This window comes from Conger conger, chromosome 12 (assembly GCF_963514075.1).
Source record: "Conger conger chromosome 12, fConCon1.1, whole genome shotgun sequence".
Taxonomy (NCBI): Eukaryota; Metazoa; Chordata; class Actinopteri; order Anguilliformes; family Congridae; genus Conger; species Conger conger.
The window spans coordinates 48930397-48948161 of NC_083771.1; the positions used below are offsets into that span (position 1 = coordinate 48930397).

Sequence of the window (17765 nt, forward strand, 5' to 3'; positions counted from 1 at the left end):
TTACATTGCCAAAACATAAGTACGGTAGATTAGTACAGGCACAGTTCTTCAGTTCTTTTTTCTTAATGGCTGCACGGCGGAAGACAGTCTGTCAGGCGCACACTTTCACACTTTCACGCGTCTCCAGCGCAGAAGGCTGATGACACGCTGGAGAGTGTGGCGGCCTGGAACAGCCACCCCAACGCAGGGGGTCAGGTCCGGGTCAAATGCGTCATCGTTCTGGATTCAAAGGCTGGATTGGGATTTGGATTCTGGGAAGCCGCGTAACCTAGCGGCTAAGGTGCCTGTAGCCTAGTTAAGTGGCTTCAATGGGACCCAAAGGTTGGTGGTCCAAGTCCCAGCGTAACCACAATAATATTCACTACCACATTCGCTAGGCTGCTACTACAATACAACAGGGTTTGCTGTGTTCCATTTTAATTAAGGAATTTATGTCAGCATTATCTCAAGAACACTACAGCAGTTCAGTGTGCTATGCTACAGCAGTGTAGCCTCTATGCTACAGCAGTTCAGTGTGCTATGCTACAGCAGTTCAGTGTGCTATGCTACAGCAGTTCAGTGTGCTATGCTACAGCAGTTCAGTGTGCTATGCTACAGCAGTGTAGCCTCTATGCTACAGCAGTTCAGTGTGCTACACTACAGTTCAGCGCCTATTCATATTCATATTGGTGTTTCCACCTTTTTGGACACCACATGTACTTGCTGATTTCTAGCAGGGCATCAGATGACATAAAATAGCAGATGGTTTGTAAGCATCGACGGGGTTATTAATAAAAATGTTTCCGAGCGCCCAGAGAGAGGGTGGGGTCAGAAACGCAGCGGGTGGATGATGCGTTTTTAATCGCAGTGTTTTTCCTTCAGGGTGTGAACACGGAACAGTGATTACGGAAAAATCGTGTTCATGGAAAGAGAGGCTGATTGGCCCACTATATTTAGCCCCACTGATAAAACATTAATTCATATAAAGCAAGGAACATCATTCATGACAAAGCTTCCAATAGCATTTGCCAAAATCAACACGAGAGAATTGAACGGTGACTGATTAAATGTAGAATATTGACCTTGTAGTTGAGATGGATTAAACCCGACTGAGTAATCGATGTGCCGAATGCAGCTCTGTAATCTGTAGGTCGGTCAGAAATAAACCCACTGCTTTTCCCACTGCGATATTCCTGCTGCTTTTCCCACTGCGATATTCCCGCTGCTTTTCCCACTGCGATATTCCCGCTGCTTTTCCCAGTGCGATATTCCCGCTGCTTTTCCCACTGCGGTATTCCCGCTGCTTTTCCCACTGCGATATTCCTGCTGCTTTTCCCACTGCGATATTCCCGCTGCTTTTCCCACTGCGATATTCCCGCTGCTTTTCCCACTGCGATATTCCCGCTGCTTTTCCCACTGCGATATTCCCGCTGCTTTTCCCACTGCGATATTCCCGCTGCTTTTCCCACTGCGATATTCCCGCTGCTTTTCCCACTGCGATATTCCCGCTGCTTTTCCCACTGCGATATTCCCGCTGCTTTTCCCACTGCGATATTCCCGCTGCTTTTCCCACTGCGATATTCCCGCTGCTTTTCCCACTGCGATATTCCTGCTGCTTTTCCCACTGCGATATTCCTGCTGGTGTCCAGGACTCCGGCTCCGTTTGGCTATGACTGTCTTCACACCTGACTCCCAGGTAAAGGGAAGGGTGAACACACCTGACTCCCAGGTAAAGGGAGGGTGAACACACCTGACTCCCAGGTAAAGGGAGGGTGAACACACCTGACTCCCAGGTAAAGGGAGGGTGAACACACCTGACTCCCAGGTAAAGGGAGGGTGGAACACACCTGACTCTCAGGTAAAGGGAGGGTGAACACACCTGACTCTCAGGTAAAGGGAGGGTGAACACACCTGACTCCCAGGTAAAGGGAGGGTGGAAAACAGCAGTTCTCAGCCATGATTTGGACCATGATTTGAATTCTGCGAGAGTTTCTAGCTCTATGAGCTGAGTGGACTTTGCACTAAGTATTCCCTCGTACAACCATCCTGACGAGTAAATATACAAATTATACTAGCATGCTATGAATCCTTGTGCATGATGAGATTTAAATAGAGAGATGTAGTTGCTCACATGTGGAAGAATTGGCTGCGTTTTGCTTTTGCTACAGGCAAAAGCACGCATTAGTCAAGCACGCTTTCAGAAAAGTGTTTTGACGCAACCACGTCTACTGAGAACCTCAATATTTGCAGTATGCAAATGTACGAATAATGTTTTATTAACCGCTCATTTGCACCGCCATCTGTATCTTCAGTCTGCCGAACAAGCCTACAGAGCAACTTGCGGAATTCACCCTTTTCCTCGGAGCATCATATAAACCTCGCGTCTCCCCTGCTTGAATGACGTGTAGCCTACATGCACGCACATATTTCACATTAAGCTTAACGCAGGTGGACAGGGGACAGGGTAGAGGGGGGGGGATAAGCGATTTTTGCGATACCTGACAGACGCACAGAGGGGAGGTTGACGCACCACACACAGGCCTACTAAAGAGCCGCTGACGCGGCTGTACGTACGCTACGTGGTATTTGTTCTGGGAGTTCTCAGCGAATGCCGAGACCCGGAGGGCGGATTCCTCACTTCGCCGATTTAGCGTCACGAGGCGGCAATAAACACACACACACCTGGCGGCTACGCAGAGGACGCCGAGAGGGAAGATTAACCGGCCATTTGCCTGAGGGGCAGTTTGTCCACACGTCTGTGACACTGAGCGTGGCTTGCCGCACGCTTGGACCGCTTTTCTCCATTTCCCTCCTCGCATGACGCGTTTGACAGCAGATGGGGAGACCGCGCCTCCAACTTTAAAATAGCTGCTCCCTGACATGTCTGTGCAGTGAGTGACGATTAGTGGGGGAAAACGCACTAAAACTGAAGTCGTGTGGAAAACTGCCGTTTTCATGAGTAGGCCAAGACATACTGGTAGTCCCTCCCGTCCACAGCCACTCGCGGAGGACATGCAGCCTTTAAATCGCTCAGCAGACTACCGACAATTACCGCTGTCAGAGTGCATTGGCCAGTTCCTTCTACTGCACTGAAATCATGTCTCTGGTTCTGATTTGCACTTTGTACGTCGCTATAAGAGCGTCAGCTAAATTATTGTAATGTGTTTTTAATATGTGCACTATTTATTCACAACTGCCACAGAAGCAAGCTTTGTGAAAATGCGACATCCAAGTTGGTGGCGTTAACAAGCAACAGCTTTCAGGCAACATAACGAGCAAACGTGGGACTGAAATGGGAATGAACGTTTGATATTCCAGACACCTGACCGGCGTTTTGAAACATTCTTGAGACAATTTTGCTACACAGAACCTGTACGACACGGGTTGCAATGTAGGCTCCTGAAATGTACACAGTCCATTCTCCAGTTTAAGCCGCTCGGCCCAACGATATACATGTGACGTTTGAATGGCCAAACTCTCTCACTGACGCAGGGCAATGCAGTAAAAACCAGGCCTGGAATATGGTGGACTTACCCCCGCTGCAGGAAGTCCACGCAAGGCGTCTTCAGTCCAAACGCAGTGTCTATCACTGCGCTGGTTTTCTCCATTTTGATCTATATATTTATTTTAAGTTCAAGCGCCAAAAAAGGGCGAATACTAATACGCAGAACACTGGACACGACCTGCTGGTTCAGAGCTAAATCCGGTAAATCTAAAACCTACTACATAGTATGACGTCCTGGTAGTTTTAGTATACTATTTTATCAGTATTCAGAGTTGCCAGAGTTGGCTTTCAGGCTCATTTAATCTCAGACCAAACAGCCCTGAAAGTTGACAACTCTGGTTTTATGGTTTCAGACGTATTAACGCTACTTTGACGCCCCAAATAGTAAGCTCGTACGGGGTTTCAGAGGCAATGTTAGAAATCGCAAACATAGCGTACTACTCGTACTAAAGTTAAGAGAAAATCAGTCTGAAATTCGGTACCAGTAGTATGCGGTTGTTCCAGACGCAGACGTTGTGTTTTGTGGTCCCATAGCATGGCCTACTGGAAAAGCCACACACCAGCAAGCCTTCTGAAAACACGCCAGGGTCACCTCGGGTCAGAGGAACCACTCGCATTAATGTAATTGTTAATTATGATGGAAATGAGAACGGGAACATGTCACTTAAATCATAGTGACAGAGGTTGGCTGCCTTCCATATGAAATATTACTTAAAATCCTCGGTGACAACTTGCGAGAATGTTTTATTTTTTTGTCCGTGATTGTAATGATGACTGAGAAATTTGTCTGTGCCCTTCATACGGCTGCCAATAAAATTAATTGAATCAGTTTTGGTTAAAATCGGCAAAAAGGGTGCTTTGCTGTTCGGGCATTGTCGCCTGAGAGAGTGGTGCACTACCGCCCTCTTTAGGACAGTATGAGAATTGTCTTTGTGGAATACTGTTGAAATGTAGAAACCCTGGACCCAGACTGGATCTCACTGAAGTGTGCTTGGCAGTGAAAACGGTTTAAATAAGGGGTTACAGGTTAAGACTAGCGCGGCTTCGTGCACCCGGTGACCAGGGAAGTGCGGGGTCTGGGATTGTTCGCCCCGTTTGGCGCCGTTGTTGTGCGCCGATTGGGCCACGCTGTCTGGTATCCAGACGGAATCCATGTCGGCAGGGCGAACCCGTAGTGCGGCACACAGTTTGATTTGTTTCCACAAAAATAAAAAATAAACATATAAGAACATCCTTAAGATGTAAGACCATTTGTGTGAGAGAGGAAAGAAACCCTGAAGGGCTGATAAGAGTCCTCCCCGACACTATAACCATTTTACACAGATAGAAGAAGAGGAGAAAAAACATCAAGGGAAAAAACAAACACAAAAAAAAGTTTATAGCAAATATTAAATGTAATGCATAAAAAACAGGCAGGAGAGGAGAGAGAGGGGGGGGGAATAGAGGAGGAGAGAGAGAGAGGAGACTCAGAGCTCCATGCTCCTTTAGGTCACTCAGGCGGGCGTGTCATTAGGACAGCGGTGCAGTGTGGGTAGGGAGCAGGGCTTGTAACCGGAAGGCTGTAGGTTTGATTCCCCGGGAGGACACTGCAGCCATGCTCTTATCCTGAGCTGATGCAGAATATCCAGGACATTATGGGCTCTTTCCCATCTCTTATTTAGCATTTTTAATAACAAAAATGTACAATGGCAAGAAAGCAGAATTTGTTCTCTGCGTCTCTTTTAAAACCGATAACAATCTGCTGGAACCAACATCTAAGGCAGGGGTGTCAAACTGAATTCCCAGGGGGCCGCAGTGTCTGCAGGTTTTTGGTGTTTCCTTCCAATCAGCTGTCAATGAAGGCCTTGAGAACACGGTGTGTGGATTATTTAGCCAATCAATGACTTGAATGAACCACAGGTGCCGAGGACATCCCAAAAACCAGCAGACACTGCGGCCCTCCTGGACTGGAGTTTGACACCTATGATCTAAGGGCTTAGAGCAGGGGTGTCAAACTGAATCCCCAGGGGACTGCAGTGTCTGCGGGTTTTTGCGGTTTCCTTTCAATCAGCTGCCAATTAAGGCCAATTAAGGCCTTGAGAACAAGGCGTGTGGATACTTTAACCAATCATTGACTTGAATGAACCCAGAACTCCCCAAAAACCAGCAGACACTACAGCCCTCCAGGACTGGAGTTTGACACCTGTGGCTTAGAGTATTTAAAATAATTCTTTCCTAATTAGGCTCGAGTGCCATAGCACGGTAACAATTACATTTGCCAGACAGCCTTTTACACCTTTTCATTAACAGTTTATATTAACTTTAGATTTAAACCCATTATTTGGATTTCACATAGAGATATAAAAGGATTAAAGCTGAAATGGATTATACACCTTTTATAACCCGTGTTTATTCATGAAGTGTACAGAGTTTACAGAAGCCCGAAGCGGTGGCTACACTGTGGTGTCTGTCGCCTGTATACTCGGCTCAAGAGTACGGAGAGTTTTAAAGTGCGCCTCCCCGACTTACATTCCCTAACGGTGATGAAATTCACTCGACGTGTCGTTGGATTCAAACGTATTTAACGGAGAGATAAACAGCGAGGCGCTGTGTTGTGCCCCGCGTCAGGAGTGACAGAGAACACGCGGCATTACATGGTCCAGACAGTAACATTTATGTCCCTCCGCTGCGTCCAATAATAATATTTGAGTTGGCCGTTTGACAGCCTCACGTTTCGCTAAAGCTACATTGAATTATAACCCGACTTGATCCTTGATACATTGGATCACAGATTTTTTTTTTCTTGGCTTAAAGATGCCTTGCGTCACATCTCATGGGTGAGAATAACTGAAACTTATGAGAATTATTTTTTTTCCCTGGGGGCAGTTTCCAGCGCACTTGTCCCTGGTTATGGGTATGCACTTTGTTGTACGTCGCGCTGGATAAGAGCGTCTGAGCCAAATGCTTGCAATGTAATTCATCGTACATATTAACTGCAATAAATTATTTGTGGACAGAATATGCTAATGGAGTTGTATTTGCGGTCGTAGTCACATTTTTGTAAAAGAATAATGAGTTCTGTGCACCAGTCTCGGTCATGCCCGTGCAGATCTGCCAGGTCCAGATCAATAAAGCTGAATACTTCTTGCCATTATCAAAATACACTGCAATCAAAATACATTTTCAACAGTTAAATCGTATATAAATTACCTAAGAAAACAAATACTATGATATGAAGTCTATTTTATTCAGCTGAGATTTATTTATTTATTTTATCCCCTGAAAGAACCAAACAGGACATTGTGCAACACATACAAACATTTAATAATGACAACAAGTGTGTGGATTTATTTCCGTAACAGTGTAAAAGTGCACACTTCTAAAACTCCACAACAGACACTGGCTGGTTCACACTCAGTTTGAACAGCAATGAAATAATTTAGGCATAATAGGCACCTTTTAAAGAAATGACCTTTTTACCAAACTATGCGCCATTAACTCGAAGTACAATTCCTGCAGATTTCAGACATCTATATGATTAACCTCACCCGGATCATGACCAAAATCCCTTCAAGACTCCTCGATTCAGCGGCTGACATTTGATCTGATGGTTTAGTTCAGAGCTGGAAAGTCCAGGGGAGCGAGCCAGCCAGCTGATTTCACTCATTAGTTCCACTTCCTGACTGAAGATTTGTGTCAATTAGCAAATCCAGGTGACTGGATGAAAATAGTGGGGAGGATTTTACTTTCTGAAGCTGGATTTCAGAGCCCTGGTTTAGTGCTCAGTCTGGCCTTCTGATGCCCAGGGACTCGTTAGTCAGCCAGGTGCAGAACAGCTTAGGAGACGTGTGTGGGCCCTCTAACTCCAGTAATGCAGGAGCACTGAACACTCTAACTCCAGTAATGCAGGATCACTGAACACTCTAACTCCAGTAATGCAGGAGCACTGAACACTCTAACTCCAGTAATGCAGGAGCACTGAACACTCTAACTCCAGTAATGCAGGAGCACTGAACACTCTAACTCCAGTAATGCAGGCACACTGAACACTCTACCTCCAGTAATGCAGGCACACTGAACACTCTAACTCCAGTAATGCTGGCACACTGAACACTCTAACTCCAGTAATGCTGGCACACTGAACACTCTAACTCCAGTAATGCTGGCACACTGAACACTCTAACTCCAGTAATGCAGGCACACTGAACACTCTAACTCCAGTAATGCTGGCACACTGAACACTCTAACTCCAGTAATGCAGGCACACTGAACACTCTAACTCCAGTAATGCAGGCACACTGAACACTCTAACTCCAGTAATGCAGGACCACTGAACACTCTAACTCCAGTAATGCAGGCACACTGAACACTCTAACTCCAGTAATGCAGGCACACTGAACACTCTAACTCCAGTAATGCAGGCACACTGAACACTCTAACTCCAGTAATGCAGGCACACTCAACACTCTAACTCCAGTAATGCCAGAGCACTGAACACTCTAACTCCAGTAATGCAGGCACACTCAACACTCTAACTCCAGTAATGCAGGCACACTGAACACTCTAACTCCAGTAATGCAGGACCACTGAACACTCTAACTCCAGTAATGCAGGACCACTGAACACTCTAACTCCAGTAATGCAGGCACACTGAACACTCTAACTCCAGTAATGCAGGCACACTGAACACTCTAACTCCAGTAATGCAGGCACACTGAACACTCTAACTCCAGTAATGCAGGCACACTGAACACTCTAACTCCAGTAATGCAGGCACACTGAACACTCTAACTCCAGTAATGCAGGAGCACTGAACACTCTCACTCCAGTAATGCAGGCACACTGAACACTCTCACTCCAGTAATGCAGGCACACTGAACACTCTAACTCCAGTAATGCAGGCACACTGAACACTCTAACTCCAGTAATGCAGGACCACTGAACACTCTAACTCCAGTAATGCAGGCACACTGAACACTCTAACTCCAGTAATGCAGGCACACTGAACACTCTAACTCCAGTAATGCAGCAGCACTGAACACTCTAACTCCAGTAATGCAGGCACACTGAACACTCTCACTCCAGTAATGCAGGCACACTGAACACTCTAACTCCAGTAATGCAGGCACACTGAACACTCTAACTCCAGTAATGCCGGAGCACTGAACACTCTAACTCCAGTAATGCAGGCACACTGAACACTCTAACTCCAGTAATGCAGGCACACTGAACACTCTAACTCCAGTAATGCAGGCACACTGAACACTCTAACTCCAGTAATGCAGGCGCACTGAACACTCTAACTCCAGTAATGCAGGCACACTGAACACTCTAACTCCAGTAATGCAGGACCACTGAACACTCTAACTCCAGTAATGCAGGAGCACTGAACACTCTAACTCCAGTAATGCAGGCACACTGAACACTCTAACTCCAGTAATGCAGGCACACTGAACACTCTAACTCCAGTAATGCAGGCACACTGAACACTCTAACTCCAGTAATGCAGGCACACTGAACACTCTAACTCCAGTAATGCAGGCGCACTGAACACTCTCACTCCAGTAATGCAGGCACACTGAACACTCTAACTCCAGTAATGCAGGCACACTGAACACTCTAACTCCAGTAATGCAGGACCACTGAACACTCTAACTCCAGTAATGCAGGCACACTGAACACTCTAACTCCAGTAATGCAGGAGCACTGAACACTCTAACTCCAGTAATGCAGGCACACTGAACACTCTCGCACAAACACGCGTGATTCTGATCTGTGTCTGCGTGTCACTGATCAGGGGCGAGGGGAGATCAATCAGCTGCTTATTTTCTGAACAGTGTGTTTTATTTTTACAGCGAAGCACTGCTGACGTACAGGAGCCTGAACGTGACTCCTCAAAGTGCATTCCTGGCACACACACCACATAAATCAGCACACACACCACATAAATCAGCACACACCCCACTCTTCAGACTCACACACACAACAAACCGGAAAGGTTCACTTCACTGCAGGAATCTACGTGTCTGCTGCCTTTTCGGCAGCTGATCGTTCACAACGAGTCTTCAGCCAATCAGGGTTGAGCCACACAAACACCCAGAAGACACTGCAGCGCTCTGAAACTGGAGGATCCCTGAGCTGCGGCTCTCCACCGCGAAGCCAAGTGTGAACGCAGAAATGAGATCAAAACTCAGAGTATTCACTCCTCACAATCTGGGCTCAGGGGAGCTTAAACAAAAACAGCGTTAGTGGGGTTACAGAGGACAGACACTTCTCATTCAACATGACGCACGTTAAAATATGAAATATGAAACATAAAATAGCACATGGTAACTAAAGTCAGAGGCAAAAACACAGCAAAAACAAGCATTAAATCTTAACATTTGCATTTGGTACAGTATGCATTTGGTACTGTACGCTTCTACCAATTTGTGTTGAAATACAGTGCATAGAATATGAAGGTTAAAGAATGTGTGGGTTTGTGTAGCTATGTACGCACGTGTGTGTGTGCGAGTGTGTGTACCGCATATCGATTAACTACAGCATTCAGTTAATACAAGTCCGCTGCCCAACATTTATTATTATAAACAAATCATTTATAATAATTTACTAATTTATTATTACTGAAAACAAATGTCAAAGAAGGTTAAAAAGTCAGTGCACGAGCTCACAGCAACCTACGGACACACAGTGCTGATGGAGGAGTCAGGGGCATGTCAGGGGTGTGGTACAGACACAGTGCTGATGGGGGAGTCAGGGGCGTGGTACAGACACAGTGCTGATGGAGGAGTCAGGGGCGTGGTACAGACACACAGTGCTGATGGAGGAGTCAGGGGCATGTCAGGGGTGTGGTACAGACACACAGTGCTGATGGAGGAGTCAGGGGCGTCTCAGGGGCGTGGTACAGACACACAGTGCTGATGGAGGAGTCAGGGGCGTGGTACAGACACACAGTGCTGATGGAGGAGTCAGGGGCGTGGTACAGACACACAGTGCTGATGGAGGAGTCAGGGGCGTGGTACAGACACACAGTGCTGATGGGGGAGTCAGGGGTGTGGTACAGACACACAGTGCTGATGGAGGAGTCAGGGGTGTGGTACAGACACACAGTGCTGATGGAGGAGTCAGGGGCGTGTCAGGGGCGTGGTACAGACACAGTGCTGATGGAGGAGTCAGGGGTGTGGTACAGACACACAGTGCTGATGGGGGAGTCAGGGGTGTGGTACAGACACACAGTGCTGATGGAGGAGTCAGGGGTGTGTCAGGGGCGTGGTACAGACACACAGTGCTGATGGAGGAGTCAGGGGTGTGTCAGGGGCGTGGTACAGACACAGTGCTGATGGAGGAGTCAGGGGTGTGTCAGGGGTGTGGTACAGACACACAGTGCTGATGGAGGAGTCAGGGGTGTGTCAGGGGCGTGGTACAGACACACAGTGCTGATGGGGGAGTCAGGGGTGTGGTACAGACACACAGTGCTGATGGAGGAGTCAGGGGTGTGGTACAGACACACAGTGCAGATGGAGGAGTCAGGGGCGTCTCAGGGGCGTGGTACAGACACACAGTGCAGATGGGGGAGTCAGGGGTGTGGTACAGACACACAGTGCTGATGGAGGAGTCAGGGGCATGTCAGGGGTGTGGCAGAAAGCATTTCTTCTTCACGCTGACCAGGTGGGAACCTTTGTTTTCATGGTCTCAGATCCCGGGGGCCGGATTGGGCGGCGCGCCGCAGCAGATGGGCTCAGACCTTGGACAGCAGGCCGGACTCCGGGGCGCTGGCTTTGATGAGGTTCTGGATCTCCTTGAATTTGGGGTGCTCCTTATCGCCCACCAGCTGCAGCAGCACGGCCTCGCTGGTCGTCACGGTGATTCCCGCCCGCGCCAGCCGCTGGGAGGGACGGGAACGCCGGTTAAATCCGGAATTTTACTTATTTATTCATTCCTTCATAACTACCAATGCGTGCTCTGCATAGTTACTCTGGAGCAGTGCAGCCCCCAGGGACCAGCTGCAGAGATATTGTGCCAAATCAAAGTGAGCCGTTTCATCAGCCAGGTGAGTGAAAGCTGTACCTCCAGAGAGACCAGGTGTGAGTGAAAGCTGTACCTCCAGAGAGACCAGGTGTGAGTGAAAGCTGTACCTCCAGAGCGAACATCCTGTCCATCATGCTGCGTGATGACGACGCGTCGGCAACGATGTGCACCTCCAGCCCCCGACCAATCAGATCCAGCGCTGTCTGCTGGATGCAAACGTGAGTCTACAACCCAGAGAGAGAGAGAGAGAGAGAGAGAGAGAGAGAGAGAGAGAGAGAGAGAGAGACAGGCAGGAGAGAGAGAGAGAGAGACAGGCCGAGAAAGAGAGAGAGAGAGAGAGAGAGAGAGAGAGAGAGAGCGAGAGAGAGCGATGAAGACAAACCTGTGCACTTGAACTACAACATGTCCTCCACCAGATGGCAGTAAAAATCTATTTTCTACACGTATGAACGCTTGTGGGTTTTTGTTTTCCTCCCAGGGTTGGATGGTTTTGTCATTTGGGGGAGTGCAGGCTGGCGTGTTCCGCCACGCACACGCTATCCCAGCTGCCACTGCTTCTGTCCTTCAGCACAGTTTATTCTTGCGATTCATAAGCGGTTCCGGAGCGGTTCAGGAGCGGTTCCGGAGCGGTTCTCACCTCCACTCCGAACAGCACGACGCTGCGCAGGCCGGGGATCTCGGCCAGGCTGGCCTCCACCTCGGGCAGCACCATGGAGAACTTGGTTTTGGGGAAGACCAGCTTGGCGGCGCTCAGGTCCAGCTCCTGCACGGTGCTGCCCAGGCCTTTGGGGTACTGCTCCGACACGATCACCGGGATCCCCAGAACACGAGCGCCCTGGAGCTGCAGCACAGAGAGAGGGGCCAGAGCCTTAACACTGAGGGCCCTGGAGCTGCAGCACAGAGAGAGAGAGGGGCCAGAGCCTTAACACTGAGGGCCCTGGAGCTGCAGCACAGAGAGAGAGGGGCCAGAGCCTTAACACTGAGGGCCCTGGAGCTACAGCACAGAGAGAGGGGCCAGAGCCTTAACACTGAGCGCCCTGGAGCTGCAGCACAGAGAGAGGGGCCAGAGCCTTAACACTGAGCGCCCTGGAGCTGCAGCACAGAGAGAGGGGCCAGAGCCTTAACACTGAGGGCCCTGGAGCTACAGCACAGAGAGAGGGGCCAGAGCCTTAACACTGAGCGCCCTGGAGCTGCAGCACAGAGAGAGGGGCCAGAGCCTTAACACTGAGGGCCCTGGAGCTACAGCACAGAGAGAGAGAGGGGCCAGAGCCTTAACACTGAGCGCCCTGGAGCTGCAGCACAGAGAGAGAGAGGGGCCAGAGCCTTAACACTGAGCGCCCTGGAGCTGCAGCACAGAGAGAGGGGCCAGAGCCTTAACACTGAGCGCCCTGGAGCTGCAGCACACAGAGAGAGGGGCCAGAGCCTTAACACTGAGCGCCCTGGAGCTGCAGCACAGAGAGAGGGGCCAGAGCCTTAACACTGAGGGCCCTGGAGCTGCAGCACAGAGAGAGGGGCCAGAGCCTTAACACTGAGGGCCCTGGAGCTGCAGCACAGAGAGAGGGGCCAGAGCCTTAACACTGAGCGCCCTGGAGCTACAGCACAGAGAGAGAGGGGCCAGAGCCTTAACACTGAGGGCCCAGTAGCCTAGCGGCTAAGGTGCCAGTAGCCTAGCGGCTAAGATCCCAGTAGCCTAGCGGCTAAGGTGCCTGCAGCCCAGCAGCTAAGGTGCCTGTAGCCTAGCGGCTATGATCCCAGTAGCCTAGCAGCTAAAGTGCTGTAGCCAATGGCTAAGGTGCCTGTAGCCTAGCAGCTGAGATCCCAGTAGCCTAGCGGCTAAGGTGCCTGGAGCCCAGCGGCTAAGGTGCCTGTAGCCTAGCGGCTATGATCCCAGTAGCCTAGCGGCTAAGGTGCCTGTAGCCTAGCGGCTAAGGTGCCTGTAGCCTAGCGGCTAAGGTGCCTGTAGCCTAGCGGCTAAGGTGCCTGTAGCCTAGAGGCTAAGGTGCCTGTACCCTAGTGGCTAAAATGCTTGACTGGGACCAGGAAGGTTGGTGGTTCAGCTGTAGGCCCTTGAGCAAGGTCCTTAACCCAACATTGCTCCTGGGGGGATTGGCCCCTGCTCAGTCCAATCAACTGTTCAACACTTTGGATAAACTACATTTACTGTAATTACTGTGGAATTACCATATTTTTACCATATTTCTGGAAAACTACCTGCTGAATTAGCCTCACTTTAGAGGTGCCTGCCCATAGAAAGGGTGCCCATGCTCCACACAAGCCCAGGTTCAACAAAGAAAAACAAACGTCTGACAAAAGCCCTGACAAGTGAGAAAACTGGCAGGAAATGGAGGACGTCTATGGTTTAACTGACAGGAAGTCTGAGACCAGACAGCATCAGAGGAACGGGGGTGGAGCTTCACTGTGATGGACAGCGGCAATGAGCCCTGTCCTCTCACGCAGATTATTGGCAGATCAGTGTGGTTCAGCCTCCTGAATCTTACACAGACCTTCAGGTAAAGAACCGGGCCCTTCAGCTAAAGAACCGGGCCCTTCAGGTAAAGAACCGGGCTCTTCAGGTAAAGAACCGGGCCCTTCAGCTAAAGAACCGGGCCCTTCAGCTAAAGAACCGGGCCCTTCAGGTAAAGAACCGGGCTCTTCAGGTAAAGAACCGGGCCCTTCAGCTAAAGAACCGGGCCCTTCAGGTAAAGAACCGGGCTCTTCAGGTAAAGAACCGGGCCCTTCAGCTAAAGAACCGGGCCCTTCAGGTAAAGAACCGGGCTCTTCAGGTAAAGAACCGGGCCCTTCAGGTAAAGAACCGGGCCCTTCAGGTAAAGAACCGGGCCCTTCAGGTAAAGAACCGGGCTCTTCAGGTAAGTAACATATACTGTACCCTGAGCAGTGTCACTACTGAACCAGAAAATTAAGCCGGAAAAAGCTTCTCTCTCAACAGTGAAACACACAAACAACCTAAGCTTCATTCTCCAAAAATCTAATTTAATTTAGGAAATCTAATTTGGGAAAATACACAATGTCTGTGGGTTCATTCAATATTTGTCCAATTACATTAAAAGCAAGTTGCTTTTTTTTCTACTCAGGCATTGAGTTCATCAATCACTAAAATGAACTTGCTCAGCTCAGATTTGAAGAGAAACTGAAGGCTCCTGCTTGCATTTAAAATTTGAGGACAAATGTGTATTGAGCACTGGTCAAACTGAATACAGGCTTTGTGCACATTTTGATGAAAAAAGTCTTGCAGTCAGCCTACCACACCAGGTAGGCCCACTTTAACACACACTTCATGTTAACATACACTTGAACTCGCCGGTAGATTTCAGAACACACCTGTACAATTTTCAATCATACTAACCAATACAAGCAACTCAAGCATACACAACAATGAAACGATGTTAAATGGCATTGCTCCCAGCACAGAAATGGAAAAAGGAATTTCTAAGACATATTTTTACTTATGTATTGGGGAAAACGATTTCTTGCATCATTAATCTGAAGGAATGTAATGTCTAAGAAGAAGTTAAAAAGAAAGAAAAAAAAAAAAGCCGCAGAAAAGTTAATAAATGAAAAATGCGCACCAGTCTCTGGCCCACACTGATGATGTCACCGAAGTACTTGATGGCAGGGCGGAAGCGCTCCTGCATGTCGCAGCAGAAGAAGACGGTGTTGGAGGCGGAGAGATTGCCCAGCATCGTCATCTGGAAACAAACAGCCGTCAGTTTACAATACCGTATAAAAATCGGAATACTTCCCGATTGAGTTCACCGTCGCGGTCTTATGGTTGCCATCGTTTGCGGGATCCCTTTACCACTGGGGAGTTTTTTACCTCATGCTTTTAGATTTTGCCCTTGTTTACTCTGTAAAGCGACTTTGTGAGTTCTCTAAAAGCTCTAGACAAATGACAAAACACACCTGGAATTAATTATACTGGCTGGGTAGTTGATTTTTGCAGTCAGACATTTCACCCTGACGAAGGGGAGCTGTTGATCTGGAATCAAAGGATTTTAACATTTTCAAAAATGTCTGCATCATTTTCCGCAATATTCTTGGCCGTGTTTTTTAATCATGAATCATTTTCACCCAACAGAAAATAAGTTTGATTTGATTTGAGTCTGCTGTTTGAATATCAGTACATTAAAGGCTCCATTTGAACATGAACATTTCAATAAGAATTTTTTTATTAATTCACCAAAAAACATCACTGGTGGAACACAAACAGAATAGCTGGATATGGGTCAGCCTGCTGCAGGTCTGTGAGATCTGACAGGTGCATCAGACAGGTTTGAGATGAGGTTGAAAGGCTGGTGTTCAGACCATCACTGCAGTCAAGTGCAATGTGACAAGACAACCTGGCGTGGTCCCCCACGGAGTGCCGTGTGTGTGTGTGTGTGTGTGTGTGTGTGCTGGTCTCTCAGTGCCATGGAGGGCCGTGTGTGTGTGTGTGTGTGTGTGTGTGTGTGTGTGCCGGTAATGGCTCTTCAGCACGGTCTAAAGGGACACTCCCACAGGGTCCACAAGGACACTGCTGACAGCACATTGCGAGGATAGAGGCTCAGCTCGTCCTGTGATTGGTGGACAGGCACCACCTTTCAAACGCCCTTGGAGCCTCAAACCCACAGGCCCACAGCCCCAGAGGGACGTGCTGGTCTCTCAGTGCCATGGAGGGCGTGTGTGTGTGTGTGTGTGTGTGTGTGTGTGTGTATGTGTGTGCTGGTCTCTCAGTGCCATGGAGGGCTGTGTGTGTGTGTGTGCTGGTCTCTCAGTGCCATGGAGGCCTGTGTGTGTGCTGGTCTCTCAGTGCCATGGAGGGCTGTGTGTGTGCTGGTCTCTCAGTGCCATGGAGGACCTTGTGTGTGTGTGTGTGTGTGTGTGTGTGTGTGTGTGTGTGTGTGTGTGTGTGTGTGTGTGTGTGCTGGTCTCTCAGTGCCATGGAGGCCCGTGTGTGTGCTGGTCTCTCAGTGCCATGGAGGGCTGTGTGTGTGCTGGTCTAATTACATCCGCATTTAACTACATTAAAGCACAGAGTATAAGCAACTGTTATCTCACTCACTCACACACTCACTTCAAGCAAGACTGTCTCTCAGGGGCAAGCACAGACTTTCTGAGAAACCTTTCCTTTCTTTCTTTCTTTCTTTGCTACGAGTTAGTGTTGTTACTTCTGTAGCTCACCAATTATGTTTATGCTTAGTACTAATAAATGAAGCGTATAAAGCAGCGTCATTGTGCACTTCCTACTCACTGGGGAAGTAGCCGTACACACAGCCACTAGCGCATTACTCTACATAATATAATACAGCCGCGAGCTCCGTCTTTCCGGAGCTTTTTTTTTTTATTATTCATTCAGACCGATGTCTTAACGGATCAGAAAACCCCCCACTCTACATACTTCGGATTACCACTGTCCCATTTCTTACATCACTAATACGGCACATCCTGCAACCGTTATGGCGCCTCCGCGAGTTTGTTTTTGTCAGGTCGAAATGCAGATGAATGTGCCCCCCCCCACACTTCGCAGGTGCACCCGTATAGCCGCAATGTTTTACGGTTTAACAGCAAAGTTCTGCTTCAGACACACATTCCCATCCTCAGACGTGCATTTATCCGTCACTTGCACTCACAAGCATTCATCATGAATTAACATATTATAAACATAACAGTTTTACATTAACCATTTTAAAGTAGGCCCCAAAATATTCAAGAAATAAGATAAATATGAAATAGCTACGTAATAATCGGAAATATAAGCAGTTATCTCAAGTGTCGAACACCTTTCTGAGTCATATACGGATAGCTCAGTAGGGATAGCCTACTGAGTCAATGACAAGCGGCTACATTTTTAAATAGTGGCAGATATGAAAATAAAGTAACAATTACTTCATGCAATACAGGTGCATTACGCATAATCACAAATTATTCCAACATGTCAGGATCTTCCATTGATCAGCTAGTTTACACACCGCTTCCTGACCATATGGTGGCGTGCGGTTTCCAAAGAAGCAGTAAAAAAATAACTCGCTTAATAAAACTGAGGTAGAGAAGTTAGTCTATTGTCATACATGAATAAAACTAGCTGCTAATTCAGACGATGCTGAAGTCAGGTGGACGACTAGCAAGCAGACAGCATCCACGCCGCTATAACTTAGATGTTAAAGAAAGTTAACTTGGTCACCTGACATGCAAAAGTCGTGCTGGTTAGCTACGTTGCTAGGTCTATTCACATTCGTTCAGCAAACGAAAACAGTGAAGTAAGCGATCCGTGCAGTTA

General features: G+C 48.2%; 1 protein-coding gene across 3 annotated transcripts in view; it reads right to left on the reverse strand.

Moving 5' to 3' along the window:
• Positions 1 to 9049: 9049 nt before the first annotated feature.
• The window catches only part of isoc1 (isochorismatase domain containing 1), a 9508-nt gene continuing 792 nt past the window's right edge, over positions 9050 to 17765 (reverse strand). For 2 of the 3 annotated variants that reach the window (XM_061262975.1, XM_061262976.1), the window contains 4 exons: positions 15079 to 15198; positions 12129 to 12332; positions 11599 to 11715; positions 9050 to 11348 (listed from right to left, as the gene is read on the reverse strand). In XM_061262975.1, coding sequence (XP_061118959.1) covers positions 11202 to 11348; positions 11599 to 11715; positions 12129 to 12332; positions 15079 to 15198 — 588 coding nt within the window. In that variant the 3' untranslated portion in view covers positions 9050 to 11201. The remainder of the gene's footprint in view (positions 11349 to 11598; positions 11716 to 12128; positions 12333 to 15078; positions 15199 to 17765) is intronic. The other variant, XR_009710157.1, reaches the window with a different exon arrangement.